The 26673-nt window shown below is 42.2% G+C and overlaps 4 protein-coding genes across 5 annotated transcripts in view; 3 read left to right on the forward strand and 1 right to left on the reverse strand.

The window, feature by feature from the left end:
* Nucleotides 1-38: 38 nt before the first annotated feature.
* ormdl1 (ORMDL sphingolipid biosynthesis regulator 1) lies at nt 39-6060 on the forward strand. The gene is made up of 4 exons (XM_061235274.1): nt 39-190; nt 1970-2149; nt 4836-4987; nt 5243-6060. The coding sequence occupies exons 2-4, from the start codon at nt 1976-1978 to the stop codon at nt 5376-5378; spliced, it is 462 nt and encodes a 153-aa protein (XP_061091258.1). The 5' UTR covers nt 39-190; nt 1970-1975; the 3' UTR covers nt 5379-6060.
* Nucleotides 6061-6101: 41 nt separating this feature from the next.
* adat3 (adenosine deaminase tRNA specific 3) lies at nt 6102-7933 on the reverse strand. Its single transcript, XM_061236759.1, has 2 exons — nt 7843-7933; nt 6102-7630 (listed from the first exon to the last, which is right to left on the reverse strand). Exon 2 carries the CDS (start codon nt 7609-7611, stop codon nt 6532-6534), a length of 1080 nt encoding a protein of 359 aa, XP_061092743.1. The 5' UTR covers nt 7612-7630; nt 7843-7933; the 3' UTR covers nt 6102-6531.
* Nucleotides 7934-8209: 276 nt separating this feature from the next.
* Nucleotides 8210-17753, forward strand: iqcb1 (IQ motif containing B1). Of its 2 annotated transcripts, none has more exons than XM_061235512.1 (14): nt 8210-8256; nt 8792-8905; nt 9116-9281; nt 9729-9849; nt 9993-10086; nt 10473-10572; nt 11398-11570; nt 11928-12037; nt 12297-12418; nt 12697-12839; nt 14297-14445; nt 14812-14943; nt 15602-15758; nt 17098-17753. In XM_061235512.1, exons 2-14 carry the CDS (start codon nt 8818-8820, stop codon nt 17316-17318), a joined length of 1776 nt encoding a protein of 591 aa, XP_061091496.1. In that variant the 5' UTR covers nt 8210-8256; nt 8792-8817; the 3' UTR covers nt 17319-17753. The 2 variants fall into 2 exon arrangements, with proteins under 2 accessions (XP_061091496.1, XP_061091497.1); XM_061235513.1 differs by having other exon boundaries at nt 8247-8385.
* A 2138-nt stretch (nt 17754-19891) lies between these two features.
* si:dkey-91i10.2 (uncharacterized protein LOC555224 homolog) overlaps nt 19892-26673 on the forward strand; it is a 46004-nt gene continuing 39222 nt past the window's right edge. Inside the window, exon 1 of the mRNA XM_061233967.1 lies at nt 19892-20175. The gene's annotated coding sequence lies outside the window, so the exon portion shown is untranslated. The remainder of the gene's footprint in view (nt 20176-26673) is intronic.

Below are 26673 nucleotides of genomic sequence, written 5' to 3' on the forward strand. Positions count from 1 at the left end.
ATTGGGTGAAAGAGACATCGATCACTCGGCGACGTATCTCCACTTCCGCGCAGCGTAAATTCTTATGAGGGAAGGCAAACTCAGCAGCCAGCCACAACAACAGCGCTGCGAAGGGGCTGAACGGCCTTATTTCTTCAGAGGGATTAAGCTATCGTCATTTTTGAAAGCATTCGGTTAACAAGCATTGCCTGTAAGTATGTGAACAGATATGTATGAAAGTATTTTTGACAAACAGTTTTAATATGTATTTTTGCAAATGACCTAGATATTCCTGTCTATATCAGAACCCCAATTCAACTGGTGTTGCTCAGCCTAGTCCCGATGCTAGCAACAAGCTAGCCTGCTGTGCAGGAATAAGCACGACCAAATAAAAGCTTTTAACGAGGATTTATCGGCATGTATCAATATGTTTTACAATCATTTGTCATCATCATCTGAATTAATAATAGACGCATTAAAACCAGTTCGCTGATACGACTGCTCGCTTTGTAGCAGGGCTAGCTTGCTAGCTAGCTACTGTAGCGGTGTATTCTTGGGAGCTGTTGACTAACGTTACTTCTGTTGAACAGCATAATATGTATGTAATCTTTGCATGAAACGTTACGCGTTGTCCAGCGACATGCTTTTGCCATTTAAATCTGTTCCTTCATGCCTAAGGTTAGCATATTCTTATTGGTTGAATGTAGGCTGGGGAATCTTGTACTGCTTGGTGAGCTTGTTAGCTAAATTTGCCTAGCTTGCTGCGTTAGCGAATAACTTTTAGGTATGTCGAGCATGGAATCATTTGCTTTTGACAATATGTGTCGGACACATTCGATCCCTTTGAATGCAAGTTGGATAATTCACGGTAGCTTGCTAAATGGTTCGCAGTGCGCATCTTGACCTGGTGATCAAACACCGTCTAAGCTTATTTTTCGTATCGATTGACTGCCATTTTATCAGAATTGTACCAGTGCAAAAATGTAATTGGTTAAATATGTTTTATTCAGCATAAATCCTCCGGTGCATGTTATTAACCACAGGGATTCAACATTGTCTAAATAACTTGCAAGTAATTTCCAGTCCCTCGTGATAACGAATTTTACGTTAAAGTTATTTAGTTGACGCTTTTAAAGCGACTTCGGTGATTAGACTAAGCAGGGGGCAATCCTGCGTGGAACATTGTGGGGTTAAGGGACTTGCTCAATGACCCAACTGCTGTGCAAATCTTATCGTCACTACACCGGAGCTTGAACGTCCAACCTTCCAGGTCCCAGTCATCTACCTTAGTTCCTGGCTGCAGGATGCATCCAGTTTAAATGCTAACACGTGGGCTCCACCACGCCGTTCTTCTGTTACTGTTCTGTTTCGTAAAAGGCCAGAAATCTATTTACCAGACACGATATTGTCTGCAGAAAATTTTCGTTTGTTGACTCGTGAACAAATCTAACAATTATGCAACATTGAACTTTGGATAGTCAGCCATTGATCTGCTTATGATAAAGCTTATGTGTTTATCAGAGTGGACGCCCCACGAGCGACGAGCTTGAACTCTGCCCCCAATTTTACTGTAGGGGTCAGGATTTATTATATTCTTATTAGTGACCCTTTTTAAGGTGATTCCTGATTTTGAGTTTCAACAGTACTTCTGTAGGCCTGGTGTTTATGTAGCAAATGTACATTTTAGCTAGTTTAAGCTGCACTGTTGGACACACCGGTGCAAATTATTCCAAAATGTCCAACTGGGGCTATTTTGCTCACTGCAGCACTTGGGCCTTTGATGTATTAAAGCAATTATATTTTCCATGCCTCTGACTGCCATGTTGTGAAACAGTATTGGCTAATGTAATAAAATACTTCGTGGGTCTGCTATTTTAATTACATAAGACGGTTTTACGATCTGCCGTCATTTAAATGGGTGACATGAGTTCAGAACTATTTATTGCCTGTAAGAATACAAATCGTGTGCTCTGTCCCCCTCATACTGTAGATCAGAATGAATGTTGGTGTGGCCCACAGCGAAGTGAACCCCAACACTCGGGTGATGAACAGTAGGGGTATCTGGCTGACCTACGCGCTGGGTGTTGGGATGTTGCACATTGTTCTCTTGAGTATTCCATTCTTCAGTGTCCCGGTTGTCTGGACCCTAACGAACGTTATTCATAATTTGGTAAGTACCGTGAAGGGCAGCTGGTGTGCCCCCACAACTGTATGAAATCTGTCTCTTTATATGTGTATGCTGGGTGTATATACAATACACATAGGCCACACATAGAGTACATGTACCACATGCAGGCACCTAGCACAAAATATTCAGATGTGTACAGAAATTAGTTCCTGACATAAAAATGTAATGAATGAGCTTATGTGAAGTTATGTTAATTAAAAAAGTAAAACCGCAGAAAAGGAAACATTTTCAGATCAGTTTACATAAAATGATTGTTTGGAGTATTTTTTTAAATGCAGTTCCCTTGTTTACAGTTAAACGGTACAGTGAATAAATGAAAGTTTGTGACTAGATACGGCGAAGTAAATGAACACTTAAATATAGCTAATATGTAATATTTCATAACCTGTAAGGGGATTCATGCAGTGCTGAAACCTTGTTATATGAGGGTATAGAATTAGGGTCATGTTCTTGTGGTTCAGAGGGATAATGGAGGGGATATATCATGAAGCAGGATTACTGAGTTAGTTGGTTAAGTTCACTGCGTAAAACACGGGACCAAGTAAAAACAGCTGTTCCGGGTTTTACTCTGTGAATTTACCCAGCTAACTCAGTGATCTTGCTTATTGATACACCCCCCAGCAACACCCTGTTAATCCCCCCAAGTAGCCTAATCTGCATGTCTTTGAATTCAGTTTAGGAGAAGCAGCCCCTTCAGTTTTTCACGATTCCTCGATTGCATAATGCAACGCAAAATTAGAAAAGCTTTTTTTTGTGATGCTGCATAATTTGCCATTTTACCACAAATCTCACATAAAGTTAGAAATGAAACCCATGTAAAATGCAAGTCCCACATGCACTGTCCATTTCCGTTAACCTGCCTGTTGTGAACCTAAATAGTGTAATAATGTGCAATATCTACCTATTTTATCTCCTTGTAGGTAACTTATGAGAAGTAGCGGAATGCTAGAAAAAGTGAAAAGATCTTTTTGGCTCAACTATTGGTTCAGGATCTTAGCCAAACAGATCGTATACCGACACCAGTAGTTATCCTATTAGCAAAGTGCCGCAGAAGAGGCATTTCAAGGACAATAATTAACAGACTGAGAAGAGCACATGGCAGTATAGCTGGGTAGACTAGCCTACTTGGTTGTCATGGTAGACATTCTTAAAGCACCATGGGGGTAACAAAACAGTTCCACAGGAACATTTTTGCAAAATATTGGACCTGGCTTCTCTCCATTAATATTAGAATGATTAAAAACTATTGAAAATAATTTGGGTTAAAGTGATAAGTTATGAAAGTACAAACTTAGCTGTGCTTTATGAATTTTTGTTAATCAAAAGTATTTATCTTTTTGTAGATGGGTAAAAGCATCTAATAAGAGGCATATCTACAAAATTCTGACGCTTGTTTAGAGGAAATTCATGCTTTGAATGTGTACAAATTTAATGCCTACTGAGACATGAAACCGATAAGGCTAATCTATGCGCATTGCCAGTTTTTGTCATGTATTGCCATTTCTGTAAAATTGGACCGCTAAATCTGTATTTTTGATTTAAAAAGAAAAAAAGAAAAAAGTCAAACCAATAGATGAACAATCTTGGTGACCAATAACCTCCAGCAGGGGGCAGTACTTGCACCAATCCTGCACTTGCCACAGTTGAGGACTAGATTTTAGATTCCATACCACACAGGTGGCAATACACTGGAAAATAGTGCGATGTGTCACTTCAATCTCACACCTGGTTTGAGGAAATGTTATCACCTTGCAGTGAATAGACAAACCGTTTATTTAGCCTGAAAGTTTCATGTTTCATCAGACCTGGACATCTTTATACGTATGTAGACCCATATCCACCAGACCTTTCCATACTTTGCTGTTCCCCAATGATGAGTGGAGGATGTAATGAAAAGTTAGCTCAGTGGCTGGCACTGCGTACCTCATTACTCTGGCCAAGTCAACCCCACTGGTTTTAATCCAGTGGTCTCAGATACTGGAGCTCCAGACCAGCTGCAAGTGAAACAATGGATGTTACCTCGATATACTAGCATGTCAAGTTGGGTATGAGCTCCATTTTGAACAATAAAGAAGGAAGATCACTTGCACAGTAAAGAGGCTTCAGCAACTGAAGGTCACATGCTAGATTGTCAGTACAGCCATTCTTTCCTGCTATTCTTCTTATTTTCCTCAGTCTTATTATTAGTGGTTACAAAATTAGTTTGTTAGCATTTCCGAAACTTGAACCATATTAAATGTAGAATGAGCTGTACTCTCACCTGAATACCCTATTGTGTCAAGTTGCCAACATCTCTTGGTCGATGAGTCAAAATGTATTTATAAAAACTTATTTAAGGCACTAAGGCACATGGTAATGTTCTCCTTTTTCTGAGGAAATGAGGGCCCCCTTAGGCGTGACTCAAGCTGCTTTAACCAAAAGCAAAGTACAATCTTATGCTAAGAGAAAGGATTGCAAGATGTTGCAATTTGTGTTTAATTTGCCAAAGTGTAATCTGCACTCTGCAATCTCTGAAATCCCCAAAATGTAATTGGATCTGAACCATTCTAGAGTTTTAAAACCTGCAACCATTTTTCGTTTGCCACACAAACAATTACTGAATGTAATTGTGTGACAAGTATCAATCTTCTAGGGCATTTTCTAATTTGCCCTTTTCTCTTTCTTGCAGGGCATGTATGTATTCTTGCATGCGGTGAAAGGGACCCCATTTGAGACTCCTGACCAAGGAAAGGCCAGACTCCTCACACACTGGGAGCAGCTGGACTATGGTGTGCAATTCACATCTTCCAGAAAGTTCTTCACAATTTCGCCAATAATTCTGTAAGAGTGCACTCTTATCTCAACACATTCTACACAAACTTGCATTGTGCATGCTTAAATGAGCTAAAAGGAAAAAAATTGTGACTTGATGAAATGCTAATTAACTTTGCTTGTCATTTAAAGTAAAATTGTTTATAATGAGGAATACCACTTTGAAACATTTAAACATTTCAGAATTGGTAGGATGTAATGCTGAAGTGCTTTCAATGTTGTGTTGATTGAATAACCCCTTGTGTTAATTTTCTATCCCCCCAGGTATTTTCTTGCAAGCTTCTACACAAAGTATGACACAACACACTTTGTAATCAACACTGCTTCTCTTCTGAGTGTGCTTATCCCCAAATTACCACAGCTTCACGGAGTTCGAATCTTTGGCATCAACAAATATTAAACCAGGAGCAGACAAAGGGTCCAATCTTGTGGCCAGTGCTCTGTCTCTTGCTTTGTACATGGTGAGATGAATTGGTAACCTGCTGTACTCTGTACCCCAGTAGTGTGTACTAAGCAGTTTTGTACATTGTGTAATTGTAAGTTTCATTGTTTGAATACACCTGGAGTAACCATCAGGACATTGAGGAAATCTTCTGTGCATTACTAACTTAAGTATTTAATGTGTATTTTTTTGTTGTTGAAGAACCAGGCAGGCCCAGGTCTTGAACTTGAAGGTTATTTTTTGTTTGTCTTTTTGTCTTTTTCTTTTTTCACTTTTAAATTTGACGTTTGCCATCTGAACCCAGACTGGTAAAATTACCAGGAGTTCATGCATTGGTGTCATACCGGGTGTTTAACAAAAATCCAGAAAAATGTAAAATGTTTCTGTTGATCATTTGTTCATTTCCTTGATCCTATTATTCAGTTAAGTGACACATTTATCATTGTTTTAATGGGTGTAAACCTAACTCATTGGTAGTGAAGACCATGTAGAAAACAAAGTACTCTGCATGGTTTCCTTGGTGAACAGAATCGCATTAAGTGACTTACTACTAAATAGCGTAAAGAGTTTTGTTAGTGTATATAGTTTTGCGTAAACTGTCTTGAATCTGAAACAAACATTAAATGTTTTTGATTAACAAGGTTCATGTGTTGTATTTTGCAGAGAAAAGTACGTAAACACTTTGTCTTGCATTTATGTATTTGTGCCGGACCGGTTTATACATTCACTGTCAAGTGCACCTGTTACAGTGGCAGTGGGTTCCCACTGGCCTCCTTTCAGCCAGTGGGGCTCTTGGGATATCAACACATATTCAAGCTTCCCGTAACTACAGTTTGAGTGAAGGCTATTGCTGTCACTGGCTTTAAATTGAATAAAAAGTAGTGGGCTAATAGCAATTTTAATAAATAACATTTTCAAATTAACCACAAGGCAATAGCTTCTGTGGTTACTATGGAAAAACCTTTAATGTCAATTTAAAAAAACTGTGCAAAAAGGACAGGTTAACCTTAAAATGAAGTGTTTTTGTAATGAAGGAAAACATATTCTAACTTGTGTATTCTACAAACACAACTTAATTTAAAAAAAGACACATGAATTTAAAAATGAAAAGCTATTGAAATAGTGTGCCACCCTGTTCAAGTTCCTCACACTCCTGCTTTAAAACTCCTTTGAAAACCTCAAAATGGTGATTAAGGTCCTTCTGTGTGTGTATTTTATACTTGGTGCCCAGAGCACCATCCTCTGAAGCGGCTCCATAAAACACCCTGCTTATCCTGGAGTGGACCAATGCCATTGCGCACATTACACAGGGCTCACGGGTCACATACAGATCATACCCAGTACATATGTAAGGTACCCAGCTCTGCTCTGCTTGATCCAAGCCAAGTGAGTCCACAGAGGGGGAAATTTCTCTGCTGCTTTGGTGAGGTGGTAAAGTTGGGGCTGAAAACTGACAGCTGGGGTATCTGTCAAACTTGTAAGTCCCACCCCCTTGGCCCTGAGCCACAAGATCAATGCAGACCATAACGGCGTGATGCAAAGGGTTCGTGCCACCCCTGCAGTCATGACCTGTAGCAAGTACACTCTCACTCTGTGGATCAACAATGACGGCACCAACAGCATCCATCCCCAGCACTTGTGTCGCTTTTGCTGCTGTTATGGCGCCCATCATAAATAGCTGCATCTTTGCTTTCTGGTCAGCAGTAAACAGTTGTCCTTTCAAAGCCACAGTCAACAGTTTATCCTCATGGAAAGATGTTGGCCAGTGTCTGCTGGCTTGTTCAAACTGGGGTCTGGTTAATGGGGGATGTGCAGGGATTTTTACCAGGAATGGTTCCCCTAATCCACGACAATCCACTCTGTCTGAGGGGAGCAAGGCTGAGATGGACAAATCATTGCTGTCGTTGGTCGGTTGTACATCTCGTACCAAACACACGATGATTTCTAAAGGATGGAGGCTGCCACTATCCTTGCATGCTCGCACTCTCTTGATGTGTTGAACACCGGGCAGCGGGTAGACGGAGGACAGCTCCTTCACGAGGCGAGAGGTTTCTTTCCTGTTGATGATGGGAGCAGCGTAGGCTTCCAGTAACGCGGTGTCCTGGGACTGTTCATCCGAAAGTACGGGGGAAACGTCCCAGGCCACAGTTTCACATTCTGACGCCTTTCTGCGTTTGCACAGTGGTTCCATTACACGAATTAACGTTTTCCTAATGAGATAGCAGATATTACCTTCTGCACAAGATGAGGATATGACAGCACTAAGCAGTATGATGGGCTTTGCTTGGTATGATATTGTATCTACCACAACTTACTTTTACAATGCACTGTTGGTTCACATTCGTCGAACTAAAATGTTTCTTTCCAGCTAACCACCCAATGGAGCTAGACAATACACTTTAATGGCATATGATTAACTTACCGAAGCAGGAAAAAACTGTATGTTTGTCAGTTCTGCACAGTCCAGACAAGACATACAACCACACGACCCGATGTTGTTGCGTTAATGGAAATCGTCCCCCAGAAACAATGTACAAAACAAGGTTCTCAAGTGTCATTCACTGAAACATATACATAGTGTGGACAGTTAATAGATTTTTTTTTTTAAATACATTGACTTAAACACGATGTGTAGTTTTTTATTTTATTTTATTTTAGATAGATTTAGATTAGCCATAAACAACAATAGCTATCTTATCTCTAACATGCACGGAACTAGTTTTACCATTTTCTTATGGGAACTATTTATCACAGCACCGGAAACGGCTGTTACTAAGCAAAGAGAAACACCGGAAGATAATGAACGAGGGACATCTTTCAACTTACAGTTCACGAGGCAAGTGAAAATGAACAATTGCATGAATGATGAGTGACAGATCGAAACAAAATTACAGAGGATCAGGTGGTGGATGCAGCTAAGGCGGTCTTGTGAAGGGAGACTATATTCAAGGGATTTTGGCGAAAGGTCTGGACGCCTGGGATATAGGGAAATTATACAGTTTTGAGATACAGTTATGGGAGGGTTTATCATTGTTATTATTATTAGTTTAGTTATTTCTTTATTTTATTATTATTGTATATATTTTTTGAATTGTGTATACTTAATCCAGTGGGTGGCGATAATGCACTTCCAAGTTTGCGAACCACCGTTAAACAAAACTAAAGAAGAAATAAGTGACGCACACACACACACACACAGTCTATGCGTTAGAGACGGGCTAGCATTAAAGTAGCCATTTGTTAGTGTTAGCCAATAGTGACATTGCTTTCGCTATTGTAATTAATGTGAACTTAACAATAAGCTGCATAATGCTGTATGTCAACAATTATTGATAATACGTTAGCGTTTCTGTTTTTCTGATTCTTTCCAGATTTAAAGGACTAGGATCACTTCACAATGAGTGACTCCGACCTCCAGCCTCTTATCACTACTATTGCAAATACGTCGGAACAGACAGTTCCACAGGTTCTTTTAAAATTAAAAGGTAGACAGTTTTTGCACAAGCACCTATTTTTTGAGCCTGTTTAAATTTGTTAATATATTACGTGACGTTATACGTGTTTATATGGATACGATTGTTGTACAATGTGGTCTCATTGCACAACATTAACGGGTAACTAGTTGCAAAAGTTATTTATATGTACCAGCAGAAAATATTTTAATTTGTTTCTTGCTCTATGCTTTCGGATTTAAGATATTCTAGGAAGAAAATCTGTAGAAGATGACAGAGACTTGGAGAAGCTGAAACAAGATCTGTATACTCATGGTATACTCCAATACTGCTCTGCAGCCCTGAACTATGATTATGAGAAAATCCAAGGAGGCTACTCAACTGTTACACAAATGGCTGAAATTCTGAGGTCAGTATTACTGCACATCCCGATAAGTGTCACATGCAGTACAGTATGTTCTTTAGTCCAGTGTAGTGCATTCAATCATTTTATAGTTATCCAATTGCAAATTAATACATTTTTACAAAGGTCAGTATTCCAACAGCATTGCCTTGCAACTTGCCTAAATGAGTTAGGAGCAGATTGTGTATTTTTGCATCGACCCTGAACCCAGGCATATTGTTTCTGGCAAGGGTCCCTTGCTGATTTCAGACACACATTTACCAGGCCAAATTATTTTTTCAATACTTCCAGGAAAATTGGATAGGTTAAGGGCTCAGCCAAAGTTCGCTTGGCACAGAATGTCCCAGAAGTCTTACTTCTCCAGGTTTATTGAAAAGACGGAGAATGGAAACAGCCTGGTGTGATACTTCTTTTGAGGGAGATTAGAGGTTCACCATTGTCTGTTCTTCACAGCACATGCTGCGTGGGCTTCCATCCTGTAAGAAACAAAGAGGCATTTCAGAATGAAGTCCTTCCTTCTGCTGCTGACAGCTTGATCTCCCTGGCAAAGATCTTAATGGACAAAGCTGTGGAGGTGTGCCGTGTAATTTTACTCAAGTTGCCTTGAGTTAACATTATATTTGAGCGATTATATTTTAATGAAACAGAAATGTCACTGTTTTCATGTATAATTATCCCTATAGATTATGAAACTTTTGTTTTTGGTTTTTTGCTAAGGGCAAAGGAAAAACTGGTACCATTCGCCACTTTCAGAAAGTAATGGATTCCATTTCTTGGTTTTTGAAGGGACACAATCGGTTAATTCCGCAGGGTAAGACCGCAGTCCAACAAATAAGTCTGATGGCAGCTTTGACACAACACAAACTTTTGCAGTCAAACAGAGTGGATGTTTTTCATTAAGCGAAACATCTATATAAAGGTAGGTATGTAGTGTAATGGATAAGGAACTGGCCTTGCACCTAAAGGTTGCAGGTCTGATTCCCAGATAGGACAGTGCTGTTGTACCCTTAAGCAAGGTACTGCATCTATGTACAGTTATATTCAGCAAAGTATACGTGTAAGTTGATGCTCTGTAAAAATGCTAGTTGTATAAGTCACTCACTTCTGCTAAATGCCAGGAATATAATGTTGTTTTAGCTGGCCTGACTGAAGCCATTCAGTGAATGGTTCCTTTATACCTGTTGTTTTTTTCATCAGTTCTACAGTCTAAGCAGTATGAAGAGATACAGCTTTCAGAGAATGAGGAAATTGGTATGATATCTCTGCAGCTGTTGCAAAGTCTCATTCAGGCAAACAGGTATGTAATTATAGTTGTCATCACTTGTATTAATATTGTAGATTACAGATGGTATTAGGTGGTGGCACATTAAAACCCATGGGCTCCCATTGCATGCAATATTATTCTAGGATTGAGCACAAAATGAATGGGAATCACACAAACTCCCCACTCTCACAGCATGGAGGCATCTCCGACATGTCCTTGGCTATGGGTTACAGCCAAGCGGCAAAAACCAGGCTTCATTTTCAAAGCTCATTTCCTGGTCACATTGAGAGACGTAGCTCACTAGTGCTGTTGGCTCCAGTATAGGCTTTTTAGCCGTTATGAGTTAATGGTAACAGTACGTCATCAATATTTTCCCACAAAAAATGTAGTTGCATTAGGTGTTTTTTCTTTGTCTAATATCTCCTTATGTGCTGAGTCAATCTCCTGCTCTTAGTGGACGAGCCGCACTTGATCGGAATTCATGTCCATGTAAGGGCTCTCCATTCTCTACTGCACAGTGTCTGGCTCCAATTTGTACAACATGGCAGTGCCTGAAAACTGCACTACCATTGTTTCAAATAATAATTTTTAATAAGCCCATGGAAAGTCAGCGGGTGACGTCGCAGACGCCTGGCCCATATTTGGATTCCTGGTCTCGATTTTCTCTCGGTTATCCACACTTCTACAAAAAATTGCCGAATTAAAGCAAGCTTTCTATAGCAGTGAGCAAAGAGTGCTAATAATGTGGGTACACTATGACTATTGCACTTGTGAATCAGACCAGTTGTGTTGAAGAGCTGACCTGCTTAAACTATAATTCATTGTATTGTCACTTAAAAATTGTATTCTCTCTTTCAGTGCATTCTTGAGTGACATCAGACATGGGGCCGTGAAAGGCATTTTGGACGACATCGTCTACAAGCTGGGTTGCAGCTCCAGCCCAGCCGCTGGCAGAGCAGCCACAAAGACCCTGCTCTCAATCGCCCTCAGCCAAAGGTCCATCGCAGAGGTCATCCCAGAACAGTACCAAGGTCAGACGGCCAAACTCGTCCGAGAAGAGGCGTGGGTGTCCGTTTTTTATTTTTTTATTTTCTGTCGTTTTGATTGTTAATAGGATTTGAGGACCGCTGATGTCCTAAATGTCAGGGCAAGCAGAGCTTTGTCTGATGTGGTTGATGTTGGGGGTTAGTGTAGTGGTTAAGGAAGTGGACTGATAACGTAAGTGTTGTATATTCAATTCCCATTTCAGGGCATACTGTCATTGTGGCCTTGAGTAAGGCACTTAACCCTGCTGCTCCGGTTAACATATCCAGCTGTATAACTTGATGACATTGTCACTTTGGTAATTTAGGGGATAATTCCATCCAAACTATAAAATGTTGTGTTAGGTTTGGATTCCCTTTTGAAAAACGACTGGATCGGGAAAGGCTTTGATACGGAAGTGCTGCAGCTTATCGACCTTCTTTACCCTGGGGTCAGTGCACGAGAGCCAGCTCAGGTCAGTTCAGCTCATCACGTCTCCTGTCTGGTGTTTTAGTCTCTATTGATTAGCAGCACATTAGCATTAGCCCTCTGTTGTGTGCATCTCATTTCTTTCCTGTATAATCAATTTGAGTCGCATTCTTATCTTTGCTCGCCTTAATTGGTACAGGCGAGCTAGGAAATGTACTGGTGCAGTCCTCTTTGGAAGAAAAGAGAAACTGAGGCTGAACGAAGAGTTTAGTATTTGATCCTCTTTAGTTTTTTTCCCCCTTTAGGACTTCTCAGAAGAGAAAGTCAAGGCGGTGTGTGTGATCCAAGCAGCTTGGAGAGCCTTCCAGACACGGAGAAGAATGAAAAAGCTCCCAAAAGCTGTCAGTGTCCTCCAGAGAAGCTTCCGGTACTTCTTAAAACCCACAGCTCCAGTTGGTGCAGAGGGCTGCATCATAATTCACAATCCTAAGAATACAAATGCATTATATGGTGCAGTACCAGTACAGACCACATGGTGGCAGCAGAGCTAGGTTATTGTTATAGCAGTCCTGACCCATGTGCATTGTGACATCATGCATTAAGTATGAGATCAGGTGTGTTACAGGAAAAAGATACCCAGCTTACAGACAGAGGACTGAGTACTATAACTGTGCGTGTGTGTGTTGGTGTGTGTGCGCATTAAAGGGAGCGCAGGCGACTCCAGGAGACACAGTCCCAAAGGCGAAGGGCAGAGGAGGAGCTGAAGCACCAGGTGCTGCTTCGCCGACAGAGGGCGCGACGCGAGTTCAGACAGCGCCAGCTCCAGCTGCTGGAGGCCGTGCCTGCAGGCAAGTCTGCCTCTGCTACTGAGGGGAAAGCCTGCCTCTGATACTGAGGAGCAAGTCTGCCTCTGATACTGAGGAGCAAGTCTGCCTCTGATACTGAGGGGCAAGTCTGCCTCTGCTACTGAGGAGCAAGTCTGCCTCTGCTACTGAGGAGCAAGTCTGCCCTCTGCTACTGAGGAGCAAGTCTGCCTCTGATACTGAGGGGCAAGTCTGTCTCTGCTACTGAGGGGCACCACTCCTCCCCTTTTACATTACATTACATTATTGGCATTTGGCAGACGCTCTTATCCAGAGCGACGTACAACAAAGTGCATACCCATAACCAGGGATAAGTTCGCTGAAAGACCCTAGAGGGAAGTACAATTTCAACTGCTACCTGTACAACAAAGATAAGGACGAGGGCCAATTTATTTTTATTTTTATTTTTTTTGAACAAAGAAACAAACAACAGAGCAAAAGTGACCAAAGTTCACTATCCAAACACTGCTTACCTAGCTAACTAAAAATACCAATACACAAAGCAAGTCACAGAGACAACAATTAAGGTTCACAGGGAGGTAGGGAGGGATGGGGAGAGGTGCTGCTTGAAGAGGTTTGTCTTCAGCTTGCGCTTGAAGGTGGGGAGAGATTCTACAGTTCTGACCTCAACGGGGAGTTCATTCCACCACCGTGGAGCCAGAACAGACAGTAGTCGTGAGCGTGAGGTGGAGGTTCGGAGAGGGGGAGGTGCCAAGCGGCCTGTGGAGGCTGAACGAAGAGGTCTGGCAGGGGTGTAGGGTCTGATGATTGTTTGTAGATAAGCTGGGGAAGACCCCTTAACTGCTTGGAAGGCTAGCACCAATGTTTTGAATTTGATGTGAGCCATGACAGGCAGCCAGTGGAGGGAAGTAAGCAGGGGGGTGACGTAAGAGCAGTCCCTGTTTTCGTCCTGAATGACTTGGGTCCCAAGGCAGGGCTGTGAGTTACATTACATTACATTAAAGGCATCTTATCCAGAGCGAGGTTGATTAGACTAAGAAGGAGACAATCCTGCAGCTGTTGGGCCCAACAGCTGTGCGGGTCTTATGGTTGTTACACCGGGATTAGAACCACTGACCTTGCGTGTCCTAGTCATTTACCTTAACCACTACACTACAGCCGCCCTCTCAGTGCTGGAGAGGGGCATTAAAATGAGACCCTAAGGGCAGCAGCTCTGTAAGGACAGGGCTCCCTTACTGAGAATATGGAAATTTGAATTCCCAAACAGGTTTGTTTGTTTTCCACCTGTCAGCTATATACAGTAATATGCATATAGTATTATCTGTGTGAAAGCTTACCATAGAAATAGGACTTTCATTTTGTGAATTGACTCCAGCCCTGCCTCCCTGCCTGTCTGCATAGAGTTACCCTTTGCAAGTCACTGTGTGGCTGTCTGTCGCCACCCCACTGAGTGCCCCCTGACAGCGGAGTGTCTCCCCCAGGTCAGGTGAACCGGTTCCTGGGTGACCTGGAGCTGAGGGCTGCAGTGATGATCCAGAAGGTCTGGAGGGGGCACAGAGAGAGGCGCAACTTCCAGCAGCAGGAACAGGCCCTCAGGCAGTTCAAGGCTGCAGTCACCATCCAAAGAGCGGTACATCTCTGAGCTCAGATACAATGCATACCCACAGGTCAAACTGGTTAAAAACAGCATATAAAGTGTTCGCTTTATTGCCAGAGTCATTGCTCGTTTCTATTGTTGGCATTACATGCGAGATGTGAATTTTTAAAATCCAGGGAAATAATTTGGTTGGTCGAACAAACCGCATGACCAGAGCATGACCAGCTCATCGAGAATCAAGATTTTAACTCAAATTTTTTTTGTCAACCGTTGTGTTTTACTGTAACGCTCGGATATTGCATAGATTAGGTCATTACAGAATGTTTTATTACTGCTTTTAAACTAATGATTGCTGTATGCACCGCTACATAGCTCATTTTAACTTTAATAATATCCTAGGCCCTGCGCTTTCTGAAGCGTCAGAGAGCCAGAAGGCACAGGCTGTCTCCTTGGAAGGGCCCCAGAGGTCTGACGGATGCCAGAAGAACAGAGCTTAAGAAACAAGTGGATGACTACATCGCCCTTCATCCCGTAAGTTACGGCACACACACCACCGAGCTCCCTGGAGGATTTTGTGCTCCGGTCAGTGAACGTCAGTCTGTCTAATGCCTGTGTGCTAGTGAACAGAGGGCTGTCTGAATGCCTGTGTGCTACTGAACACAGGGCTGTCTGAATGCATGTATTAATATAAGCACGGATTATTACATTAAATGCGTAACCTTGCTTGGCCAGGGCTCCTATAATTCTGTGATTTGCTGATTTGCATATCTAATATGTCATTACCCATATGGACAGGGTTAACGAGCAATTAGCATCCCTAGTTGAACTGAAACGAGCCACCGTGTCTGTTTCATCCTCGTTTTATTTCATGCAGGATCAGCAATGGAGACGCTGACCCTGGATCAGCTCATCCCTGATCATGACCACATCATGAAATCGTGTGAAATTAAACCTGAATTTAACTGGTCCAGGTCCATGTTTGAGGGGCTTCAGTGGCTGCTTGTATCAGACCTGGGTCAAATACGTAATGTTTTTCGATTCAAATACTTTTCTATGCTTTATTGAGCTTCTCTGGTGTCGTGGAACCTATGAAATTCTCTCAAAAAGTGCAGACCGTGCCTTCTGATTCTCAAGTATTTAAATCAAAGATAATTGCGTGTTTGACCCAGATATGACTTGTGTTCCCCAGCGTTCCTCGATGTCGGCGGAGGGCTGCAGGGAGCTCCACCAGAGGGCCCAGGAGACGCTGCGGCAGCACCTGATGAGGAGGGACACAGAGCGCAGGGCGGAGCAGCACCGACAGGCCCTCCTGGCGCAGATCAACACCGACCTGGAGCTGCTGATGAGTGAGTGAGGATCTGAGACCAGACCGTCTTTCATATTTCAGCCTTTGCTACGAGACGGTAACAAACCCATGTGTGGTGAGGCACTGACAGTGTTTGTTGCTGCAATTCTTCTCTTGACCGTTAGAAGTCTGAAATTACCTATTGTACCTTTAAATGGAAGGCTGATAAGAACCTGCTAGATTCTATCCATGACCGCAGTTAATTAATTCATCCATTATTCAGTTCTTCATTTTGCTCTAGCGCCTCACTGGGCACTGAGCATTAGCTGGTTTTACACCTGAGCATACATTGGGCTCCAGAATTATTGGCACCCTTGATAGAAATGAAGAAAATAAACTGGTCAAACATATAGGAAAACTGTATTTCTGTATTTTATTTCATTTCATTTATTTGCTTTCATGTTTCAATCTCATCTCATTATTTCTGAAAACCACAGGTGTCAAAATCATTGGCACGCCTAATAATTATTGTAAATAAAATGAAAGAAAGTGAAATTGGCAATAACATTTGACATAATTTGGTTAATCTCAGTCTAAAGGAACTACATTGTGTCATTCCATCACTTTCTGTTTCACTAGAGTAAAAAAATGAGGTAACAAACAAAATCCCTTAGTCATTCATCACCATGGGGAAAGCCAAAGAACTGTCAATTCAGAAGAGACAGATGGTAATTGACTGTCACAAGTCTGGTATTGGGTACAAAGAAATGCATACATGGTTAAACATACCATTTGCACTGCAATAGTAAAAAAAAATAATAATAAAACAAATGGAATGGTTGCAAACTCTGAACTCTGAAAATCTGGTTGTCTCTGCTAGGAAGCTGAGACTTGGTTGTAAGTAGATTGTACAGCAGGACAATGACTCATGACTGGTTGGTGCCTTGCATGGCAATCACCTTTGGTGTGTGTGTGTGTGTGTGTGTGTGTGTGTGTGTGTGTGTGTGTGAGTGAGTGAGTGTGTGAGTGAGTGAGTGAGTGAGTAGCATCAATTGTACAGCGCTGTGGATAAAGGTACTATATAAATGCAGACATTTATCACAACCTCTCGGCTGTCATCTTTTCCATGGCTGGTTATATAATTGTGAAACCTGTTTTTGGGGATATACATTTTTTATTTGAAATAGATGATTTACACATGTTGGAAAATAAAGTTAGTCAATAATGGTATGATTTGTTAGTGTACAGTATTTTTTTGTGCATATTTATCTGGGGTGCCAATAAATCTGGAGCCCACTGTTTAATTTTTCGCCAGGAGCATCTAAAGTGGGAAACCGTCACTGACCTTCCGGCCGTCACTTCGGGGATACTAATGGCCGTTTGTGTTTCTGCTTTTTCAGATGCTCCCGCTCTGACCGAGGCGACAGAAATGGAGTCGAGCGTGTTCCTGAGCCGGTCGGCTCCCGTAGCCATGCGAGCCAGACAATCCCACAGTGCCCTGCTTCAGGCTGCGCGCTGCCCCTGGTGGAAGAAACTGGGGGACGAGCTCTCGGACCCTGAATCTGTGCACAAAGACAGCATAGACACAGAGCTTCAGAGATTATTCCTGGGTGGAAATTGAATAATCTCTGAATCTGTGCACAAAAACAGCATAGACACAGAGCTTCAGAGATTATTCCTGGGTGGAAATTGAATAATCTCTGAATCTGTGCACAAAGACAGCATAGACACAGAGCTTCAGAGATTATTCGTGGGTGGAAGTTGAACATCCTTATCAGTTCAGCATTTTACAATCATACCTACAGCAGTAATACAGCAAGCACCATTAGTAAGACCATTAGTGGGTACCTTGAATGGCATTCCTACACAATCAGGGACTGCATTTATTATCTATGCTGACTGTATGAAGGAACCTGCTGTGATTGTTGTATCTTTATACTTCTTTGTGTATATTTTTGGAGATAATGCATTTCATATTTATATTTAATATTCCTTTTTCTAGATAAATTGCTTTGTTACAATATTTATTAAAATTATTTTACTTTGTTGTTCATCATCCTGTCTGTGAAGTTTCACTTCTGCAGCAATGCTTTTTTGCCTTTCTTATTGTATGTACTGTACGGCGCTTTGTTGTCAAAGTAGCCCTGGATACAGTGAAATGCATCAGGCAAATGCCTCCTATCAATAAAAGGTCTTTCATTTGGAGGAGACTAATCTACCCGGCAGCGTTCTCAGGCTGCTCTGTTGGGTAAAGATTTCACTGGCGAACTGAGTTACCTCGCAGGGCACAGTCTCCTTTCATTTGGCCCAGAAAAGATGCAGACTGCTGCTGGCAACCTCTCTGTACAGGGTTAGCTTTGGATTTTCTTAGACTGTATCGATTTGGTTACATATTCCTGGGATGTGGGATTTCTTAGAGGGCGTATCATTTTCATCCATAGACTACATTTTTATATAGCCTACCTACGAGAATGGTTTTATAAATGTAAAAATAGTGACCTGATTAAGATGCGGATGAAACCTTCCCATTTGTGTGGCAACCGCGACAGCTGTGTTTATATACCAATATAATGAAGTGAAGAGCTTTCCGAACTCATATTTTCATAAACATGATGAAAATAAATTTTGTAAATCTAAATTTTGACGCACCTGCAGGAAAATGACTCACCCCCCAGATAATAGGGTTGCACTTCAGGTTATGAACCTAATTGTACGCGATTTTTAATTTGTGATTTTCTGGAGGGTCAGAGTTTTAAATTAAAACCAGCCACAGGCGTCAAAAGTAATTAATTGGCTGGACCCTGCTTAGCCTCGAGCTTTCAGGGGAGCGCTGCTGAGCTCCTGCTTTCTCAAACTCTTAACCGGTCCTAATCCTTCACCATATGTTGTTGCACGGGCTACATGCATTAGCTCTCGGAGGTTTAAAAAAATGAGAGTATGAGAGCGGGTTCTATGAGATTACTGAGATTATGTCATCGCACACATGGGCTACTGGGAATGTGGTTACATTATTCTTATACTGGGAATAAGGGTTTATTATTTTTTGAAGGTGAGTGTTGTAGCCTCTGGGTTTGTGAGGGTGGTGAATGATACAAAGTTGCGACAAGCAATCAGACACTCAGTACTCGGACCCTTTTGTTAGAAGTCGAGGGGATGAGAGCGAAAATTATATTCTGTCCCCGCGCCTGTGCGCCACGCCTCTGCACAGGTTACTGTCTGCGTGCTTATGCTCTATGCGGGGTATAGCCCAATACTGTGAACAGAAAGAATTAGCACTTGATTGAGAGGACCTATTGGTCTTATTGTGGAAAACATTGTCGTTAAATTTGTTTGGACGACGTTCAGATTGTGAATGTCCAGTAAAACAACCAAGAATTTAGTAGGCATATTTCTAGGCTGCGTTCAACGAGCAAGGCCATATTGTTTATTTGTGATGACAATGGTGTGAACAATAATATAGGGTTGCACTTCAGTGGATGAGGGCTAAAGCATATTGTCTCTTAGCAACATATTTCAAGTTCACAGTACGACTTCACAACAAAAGGCGAGTCCCCCTTGTGGAGTAAGTTAATATTCTGACAGCGGGTCATGTTCACCAGGATACCCTCTATCCGACTGGATCATATTTCGCCCTCTGTAACGGGATCTTGTGGGCAGCGGTACCCGTAACCTTCTGTCACGACATGTACTTATTTTCTGTCACTTTATGACAGAATATTTAAGCCTGATTAAAAACTAACAGAGGATTGCTTAGCACGAACCACTTTACAATCGAGCCATTCTTTTTGCTACCAGGTTATATTGAAATCGCCTACTACTGCATACAAAACGGTTTATTTCACTGTAAACACTACAAGAATATTTTCAGGGGTTAAATTTACCACAGTGATGGTTAAATTAGCAATATCCTAGTATTTCCTTCTTCTGGACAGTAATAGTACTCAGTCGAATACCTTATAACATTGCTAGAGTACTATCAGACATAGAGTAGGGTAGGCTATGCTCTGTGCGGTGGTTTGTTAATAAAACCATTTACGTGACTTGAGATTTCACACGTAACTGCTAAAACATTGCATACTTCCACAAATCTTTCTTTTCAGACTGGGGACACGTTCTTAAAGGGTCTTACGGCTTTTCTCAATTTGACCAATCAGCAACGGGGCAGGCGCGTGTCCTGAGTGGTTTCCAAGGAGATGCAGGGGGTGTCTCGCAGCTCTACCCTGGGGACAGTTTGAGAAAGGTTCCCGTGCAACATACTATGTTACTGAAACGACAAAGGGAAACAGAAGGTAATGCTCGCAGATCAACGGCGGGGAAAACGAGTGAACTAGGCTTAAATCCTGTTAAGTCGATTGGAGCGCGTGTGGTTTTCAGAGTGTGAGGCGCTCAGCCTTGTTCTTGTGCTCTGCTGCTGGTGATTCAGGGGAGTACGGAGCGCTGTTCACCTCAAAAGCCAAGAGTAACGGCGGAACATCACTGTGAGTAACAACAGATAACAATAATTATATTTGAACAATATTTTAAGCTCCACATCGCTTCCTCCAAGTTAGCTGTTGTTACAATTTATATAGTTAGGCTAGTTAGTGGTAGATAGGCTACTGTGTCAAGGTTAAAATTTCATTGGCGACCTATTTGTCTCACTCATAGAGCATAGCTTTCAGCAACGCTGCTCTCTGGTGAATCCAGTGTGTGTGTTTGCTACCAATCTGCATAAAAATAGCCTCCAGTTAGGTTACTTATTTCCTCCCCTTACTATTTCAAGTGTGGCATTGTGGCTGTGTTTTTTATTGTTTAGTCATAGGCTTATGTAGATGAGCACATGCTGCTCTTTCTTTAATCAGCTTGTTTGTAGCTACTTCAGTGCAATATGTTTAGATGTGACAGGCTGAGAGATTATTTGGTTTCTCTACAGTCTATTTAATTAGTCGTCATATCATTATCAGGTGCTGTTCTGTAACTAGCTATATTTGAAAGTGGCTTTCCTCTTAGAACGTTTCCCACAGTTGCTAAAATATTAAGGTGTACGTTATCCAGGTGGGTTGATCAGTGTTGATGTGGAAAATGGTAACGTTAATAAAGTAGACCGTCGTAGGCCTAATAAGCAATTATCCATTTGCAATACGGACCGTAGACTACGTCGACTTTCCCAATCAGTCTCTCGTTCGCTTCGTTTCAAAAATAGCCTAGCTAATTGGAATAATTTATGCTGTGGCTTCAGTCACAGCTAGCTATCGAATAACCTTATGTACTGTTTTAGCTTCAGGCGCTAACATTTGTCATCGGTAAAATATGTATTTCTCTTATGATTCAATGGTTTTTGGTCTCTGCTTCACACTGGTTGAAATGAGCTACTAGCTAGTGTGATTACGTAGCACATGCTTCGTATCTAAGTGGAGTATGATTGTCTCGTAAAGAAAAAGGAAATCATTAGCGGGTAAATTCGGCAAAATCAACAAAATATTGTATGTGCGTTTGAATAAGTTTTTTTTTTTTTTTTCTTTCTTTCTTATCAACCGTGTAATTTAATTTGAACTGTTGGTTTGAGTAGCCAGAAATTCGCCTCGAGGTAAAAATGCTTCAATTGCCTATTTCAGGGCTAGTATGTACAAATGTTTCGGAGTCACGATACAGAACATCGTTTTAACCGTGTACGATGTAAACCATCGGTTTGCTACCAGTAATGAATAATTAAAATAACACTGAAAGCTGAATATTGGTTTGTCCTGACGATGTTCTTGTGCAAGGAAAATTTCTTCGTGGTTCCAATGAGAAATAACCGATTGTAATGCAAAAGGATGTGTGGTCCTTTTAATCGGTGTTTCTGCGGACATCAAGGTCAACGGCCCAGTGAGGCCACGCGAGCTAGTGATTGGAGGGGGCTCGTGCCTACCTGTAAATACTTTTGCAGGAGGAGAAAACTTGGCAGGGGTGGCAGCAGCGCTCGAGCCACCATGCACCAAGGTTGATGTGAAAGGGTTAAGCAGGTACAAAGAAAGGTAAGCCTGTCATTATTCTGAAGAGCAGGTGGACTCCAGCTGGTACTGTAAAAGGTATTCCTACAAGTTCTCTTGTTAGTGAAGACTAACAAACTGCTGACCATGCCTTACGAATTGGAGAAGGATGCGTTTTGGGACGGCTTACAACCGCGTGTACCCGGTGTGAATTTGCATAGCTCTAGTAGGCCTATTTAAAAAATATGTAGGGAAGACCTGTGTTCTTTCTCTAAGAACAGGTCACTCATTTCTTATTCGCTCATTAAATATTGAGTGTGATTGATTTTTGGAGTGGTTTTTGATTTGTGCACGCTCTTTGATTTTGTATTTAAAAGGATGGGCTGTGACCCAGGCCATACTTTGCACATTGTAACCGTCCCCTGGGGCTGTCAGGCGGTACCCCTTGTCATCTCGAGTTCCCCCCAGGGTACACAGATACAAGAAAAGGCCTTCTTCCCAACTGTTAATGACTGATTTAATATTTGCTCATGGGATGCCTCTCTTAATCTCTTATATTGTTTTATCCACGATGGCTGGGTTCAGTGTAAAATGGCACCGCATGCTATTTTAATTGGTTTGGTTTGAGTTCAGCTTAAGATCAACTGTCCTAGAACATTATTTAAAGCAACATATTAAAATGAAACGGAGTAATTTTAAGCATGTAAGCCTATGCAGTTGTATGATCTTGTCAAATGGAAATGGTAATTATTTTACAAAGTGTGAATGTTATTGTTTGTGAGCTACAGAAAAAAATGTAGATCATTAGCATAACAAAGCATAAGGAATGCCCAATTTGCATAATTTGTTCAGCTTCAATTATCAAGTCTGGGAAGAGGTGGATCAGACTGAACAAGAGAGGATCACCCAGTGATGCGGAGTCACCTTTGCAAAACCGCGAGTGGCTTTAGCGGGTTGGATCTACAATGGCACACATATCCGTTTCTACATAGTAGCTAACCCTTATTTATTTGAACAATGGCTTCGGCGAAGATCAGGTGACGCTGTTGTGGCTTTATTGCCTCTCGCTGGGCTGTCTTGCAGTGCGGCAGCGGGGGTCGATAGCACTACAGTTAATAAGACAGAATAATCACTCAGGCTGGGTCACTGGATATGGTTTGGCAGGTGAAAGGCTTGCTCCACACAATGCTGATGCATGCTTGACACGCTCACCATGGTGCACTCTTTTAATTTGAAGCATTAATGGGCAGAATGCAGTCTGTATTACATTAAGCTATTGGCTGGAATCAGGCCTTGGCAGTGTTTATCTTTATGTAAGTAAGGATGAATTGGAGTCATCAAAACAGTTCCTCCATACAAGCCAAGTCAAAGCAGATTTGATTGAATGTTTCTGTAAATAAATAATCTTGTAGAAAAAAAATAAAAAACCTTTGTGTCGGGTGCTCTGCGTTGCCTTTCCGAATGAAATTCATTTGAGAAAAGTGTAACAGAAGACAATGCAGAAGAAAGAATGCCTGCCTGGCTTATGTGCCGGTGAAGATGAAATTGTGGCAATTTAGATTCACGCACACTGCTTATCTTCTTAGTCTCGTTGTGAATTTTCTGGAATTGTGCCTCTGGCATTAATCCATTGTTTGCTCTTTGCAGTGTGACTTCAGTCAAATAATTGCGAACCCCAAAGCAGTCCTGGAACAGCACAATATAAAACGCTGCGCTTGACACTTCACACATCGGCGTCTGCGAGAGAATTACTGCGCTAACGCAGCGACGCGTGTCCGAGAGCTCGTTTCTCACGCACAGCCACAACGCCTGGCTGCTCGTTCACATGAAGTATTTGCGTGTCCGGCGAATGTTATACGATATGAAACACCGCGTTGTGCAGAGAGGACCTCCTCTGACCTCACCAGTCACGTGTTTGAGGATAGACTCTTCTCATTGTGCGGAGGTGATGAGTGCGCTTTGGAGTCCCTCATTCCACTGCTGATTTCTCCCTAGCCGCGTTTAGTGCCTGGCTCTTCGAGGGTGGGGGGTGGGGGTCCTTCCTCAGGAAATTCATCCTACACTTGCCCTTGGTGTGCACACCATTACTATGTCTTCTTTTTCTTCCAAGAATATAATTCTGCTGCCTTTGAAATGGTAAATGAGAGAAATTCGCTGACAGGATATGCTGATGCGCACGTGCCTTCCTTACCCAGTGCTGTGGCTCGTTATCACAACCTGCTTTTTTGTCTTATTCTGTTTTATTTTGGGCCCCGTTTGCTTTCCCAGGTGCTTTTTAGCTTTTTTTGTCATCATGGATAGATTCCAAAGGCACGGCGTACCAGCACGTATGAGGCACAGCCTTTTAGGCTGGAATCACAGCAGAAGCAGAGCATTCACATAACTGAATCGAAGCTTGCCAGTCTAGTGTCCTACATATAACGCATACTGCACAGACATTAATAATCCCATGTAATGGCTATAATCCACTAGCAGGGGTGCTGAAAGGAACTAAGGAAACAAGCTCCACACCTCCAATAGTATGCAAACGCATGTCTGGTTTAAGGCTGGAGTGTTCGCATACTGGAAGTGAAGTGTGGCAGTCTAGTATCCTACATATAACGCCTATGCGTTTGTGTAAGAACTAGAATCCACTAGCATGTGCGCCAAAAGGAAGCGAGCTCCACACGGCGAATGTAACACGTCCGGTGTAATTCCAGCCGTCCTGCTTCATCATTCATTAATGTTTGAGCCAACGCTTTCTTATAACAAACTGACTTTATAGCCATCCTTTCTCTTCTGAAACTTGCTTATCAATACCTAACGGTACCATATGATTAATTCATTTTTGTACTGAGACTTCAGTTTTATCTGCGGTTAAACAGCAAGCATCTCGCCCGAAATTCAAAACCCCCAATGCGAAGAAGACAAGTCATCCATGATTTTCAACATTTTACATCTGCGGTTGGTTGAAACCACTCAAAGATGATTTGGCGGCAGCGATCAGCAGATATTCATATTTATTAAAGGACAGCAGCGCCATAGATTGCTGTTTTGACACTTTTGAATCCAAATTGCCTGCTTAACCGACTTGAAGTCGTTGTACTTACTTTGGAAGTTGGCTCAGTGGAAATGTACTGCGGGCAAGTAGAACACTGACCTACTAGCCCAATTGGACCAGTAGAAAAGAGCCCTGTAGGTAGAGCCGTGACGATGCTCTGGCGCGTGTGCGACTACATTCCTGCAGCACAGCGGACCAGTGTTAGCGCTGATTGTACATTGTTCTCCTGTGAAACAGCAGCTGCAGCTGGATGGAAACAAAGCGGCTCTAGACAATGAGCCCCCCGTAGCCCAGCCCCCTGACTGACAGACAGTCAACAAAGGGCACCAGGCGGGTAGCAGGCCAGCCGAGCGACACTGAAGCACGGCGCTGCAAAGAGCTGCTAATTACCGGCAGGGTAATTAACGCGTACACAGCAGGGGCGCAACTACGTCACTAATGAAACCACTTCTTATAGTGATCAGACTAATTCAGTTTTCCTTCGGTTCTGCTCACCAGGTCCGACTCTGTTGGCACCAATTGTGGGCTCTGCCTGGGCGGAACCAGGTGGGAGCGCGCTTCCCGCTTTAACTTTTTGTGACCTGTGACCTGAACTTATATTCAGGTTGCGGAATCGAGCCGCAAGTGAAGCTGGGTTGTTGTCCCGCTGATCGAGACCCTTTAAGGTACAATAGGTCATTTTGGACTTCTAACGGTCAAGAAAGGAAGCAACAAACACTGTTTATCCCTCCCCCTTTTCTGTGAACACGATGACGTTGAAACCCCCCCCCCCCCCCCCCCCACGTGACCAATAAGCTTCAACTGTTGTACAGCTGCGTTGTACTATGTTTTGGTACAGTGTGTTGGTCTGTCAACTGTATATTTTGAAACCCGAATTAGGACTATAAACACAGGCAGTGGATAAGTCAACATGTCAGTCCTACCTTTTTGCAATGATAGGAATGGATTTACAATGGTCTTGTAACAATGTTTAAACACAAAAAATGTATTGTACCTTTAAGCAGGGCCTGCTGTATGTGCAGCTGTATAAATGTGTAAGATATCAACTTCAGGCTGTCTGCAGCATCAGCCGTTATAATGAATAATGTGTGCACTGCTCCAGGATTAGATCAGAAAGTGATCTGAAGTTCATCCCAACTGCCCCCCTAACCTGCTTCTGTCTCATTAATGGCTTAATACAGTCCTTATTATATTATTTACATTAGTCCGTGTTTCAGGTTTTACTTCATTGTCTTTCTAAGTTGAAATCTGTCACGCTGCCCAGTTGCATTAATCAGACTGCAGAGAAAAGGACCAATACGCTTCATCCTGGCAGCAGAGAGGGACAATTTACACTTCCTGAGGTTGCACCTTGAGTGCAGTCAGGACATGGACGGCAAATTAATTGGAAACGGAGCAATTTCTTGGATGCTGGCCCGAAGATAGAAGACATTAGTAAATGAGGTTTACAAAAAAATGAATATATAAAGTCTGAGAGCATTTATACTGGTTACAAAAGAAATAAAGCCACATGTATCATACAGTACTACCAGATACATCCTTGTACGTGCAATAAATATGCCTATGTTAGTTGGCAGACCTACTTTTCTGCCTGGCATAAAACACAAGTGGGAAATAAGCGCTACTTAGACTGAGCCCGGAAGCAAAAAGGTCACTTAATAAAATGCTAATACCAGCACTTACCTTCCATGCTCTGGTGAACATAAAGGCCCTGCTAGGGGCCTAGCTGTGAATGTTACACACGCATTCACACGCACGCACGCGCGCGGGGGCTGCCACCTTGTTATTTCTCAACATCCCTGAATCCATGCCCTTTCTATGCATTAAAACACAAATCTTTCACCTGCATGTGGTATTTTTTTGCTCTGTTCATAATGACCAAAGCAGTGATATAGCTCAACTTGGCTGCCACACAATGCCCTGCAAGGAGACATTTCTGAGACAAAGCACCATCATTTTTTGAGCTGCCTAAAGCTTTTTTCACT

This window comes from Conger conger, chromosome 3 (genome assembly GCF_963514075.1).
Source record: "Conger conger chromosome 3, fConCon1.1, whole genome shotgun sequence".
NCBI classification, from domain to species: Eukaryota; Metazoa; Chordata; class Actinopteri; order Anguilliformes; family Congridae; genus Conger; species Conger conger.

Coding starts and splice junctions, on each gene's coding strand:
- ormdl1 (XM_061235274.1), top strand. CDS start 1,976: ATGAATGTTGGTGTGGCCCACAGCGAAGTGAACCCCAACACTCGGGTG. Junction 2,150..4,835: donor CGAACGTTATTCATAATTTG/GTAAGTACCGTG, acceptor TCTTTCTTGCAG/GGCATGTATGTATTCTTGCA. Junction 4,988..5,242: donor ACAATTTCGCCAATAATTCT/GTAAGAGTGCAC, acceptor CTATCCCCCCAG/GTATTTTCTTGCAAGCTTCT.
- adat3 (XM_061236759.1), bottom strand. CDS start 7,611: ATGGAACCACTGTGCAAACGCAGAAAGGCGTCAGAATGTGAAACTGTG.
- iqcb1 (XM_061235512.1), top strand. CDS start 8,818: ATGAGTGACTCCGACCTCCAGCCTCTTATCACTACTATTGCAAATACG. Junction 14,446..14,811: donor CAGTCACCATCCAAAGAGCG/GTACATCTCTGA, acceptor ATAATATCCTAG/GCCCTGCGCTTTCTGAAGCG. Junction 14,944..15,601: donor ACTACATCGCCCTTCATCCC/GTAAGTTACGGC, acceptor TGTGTTCCCCAG/CGTTCCTCGATGTCGGCGGA.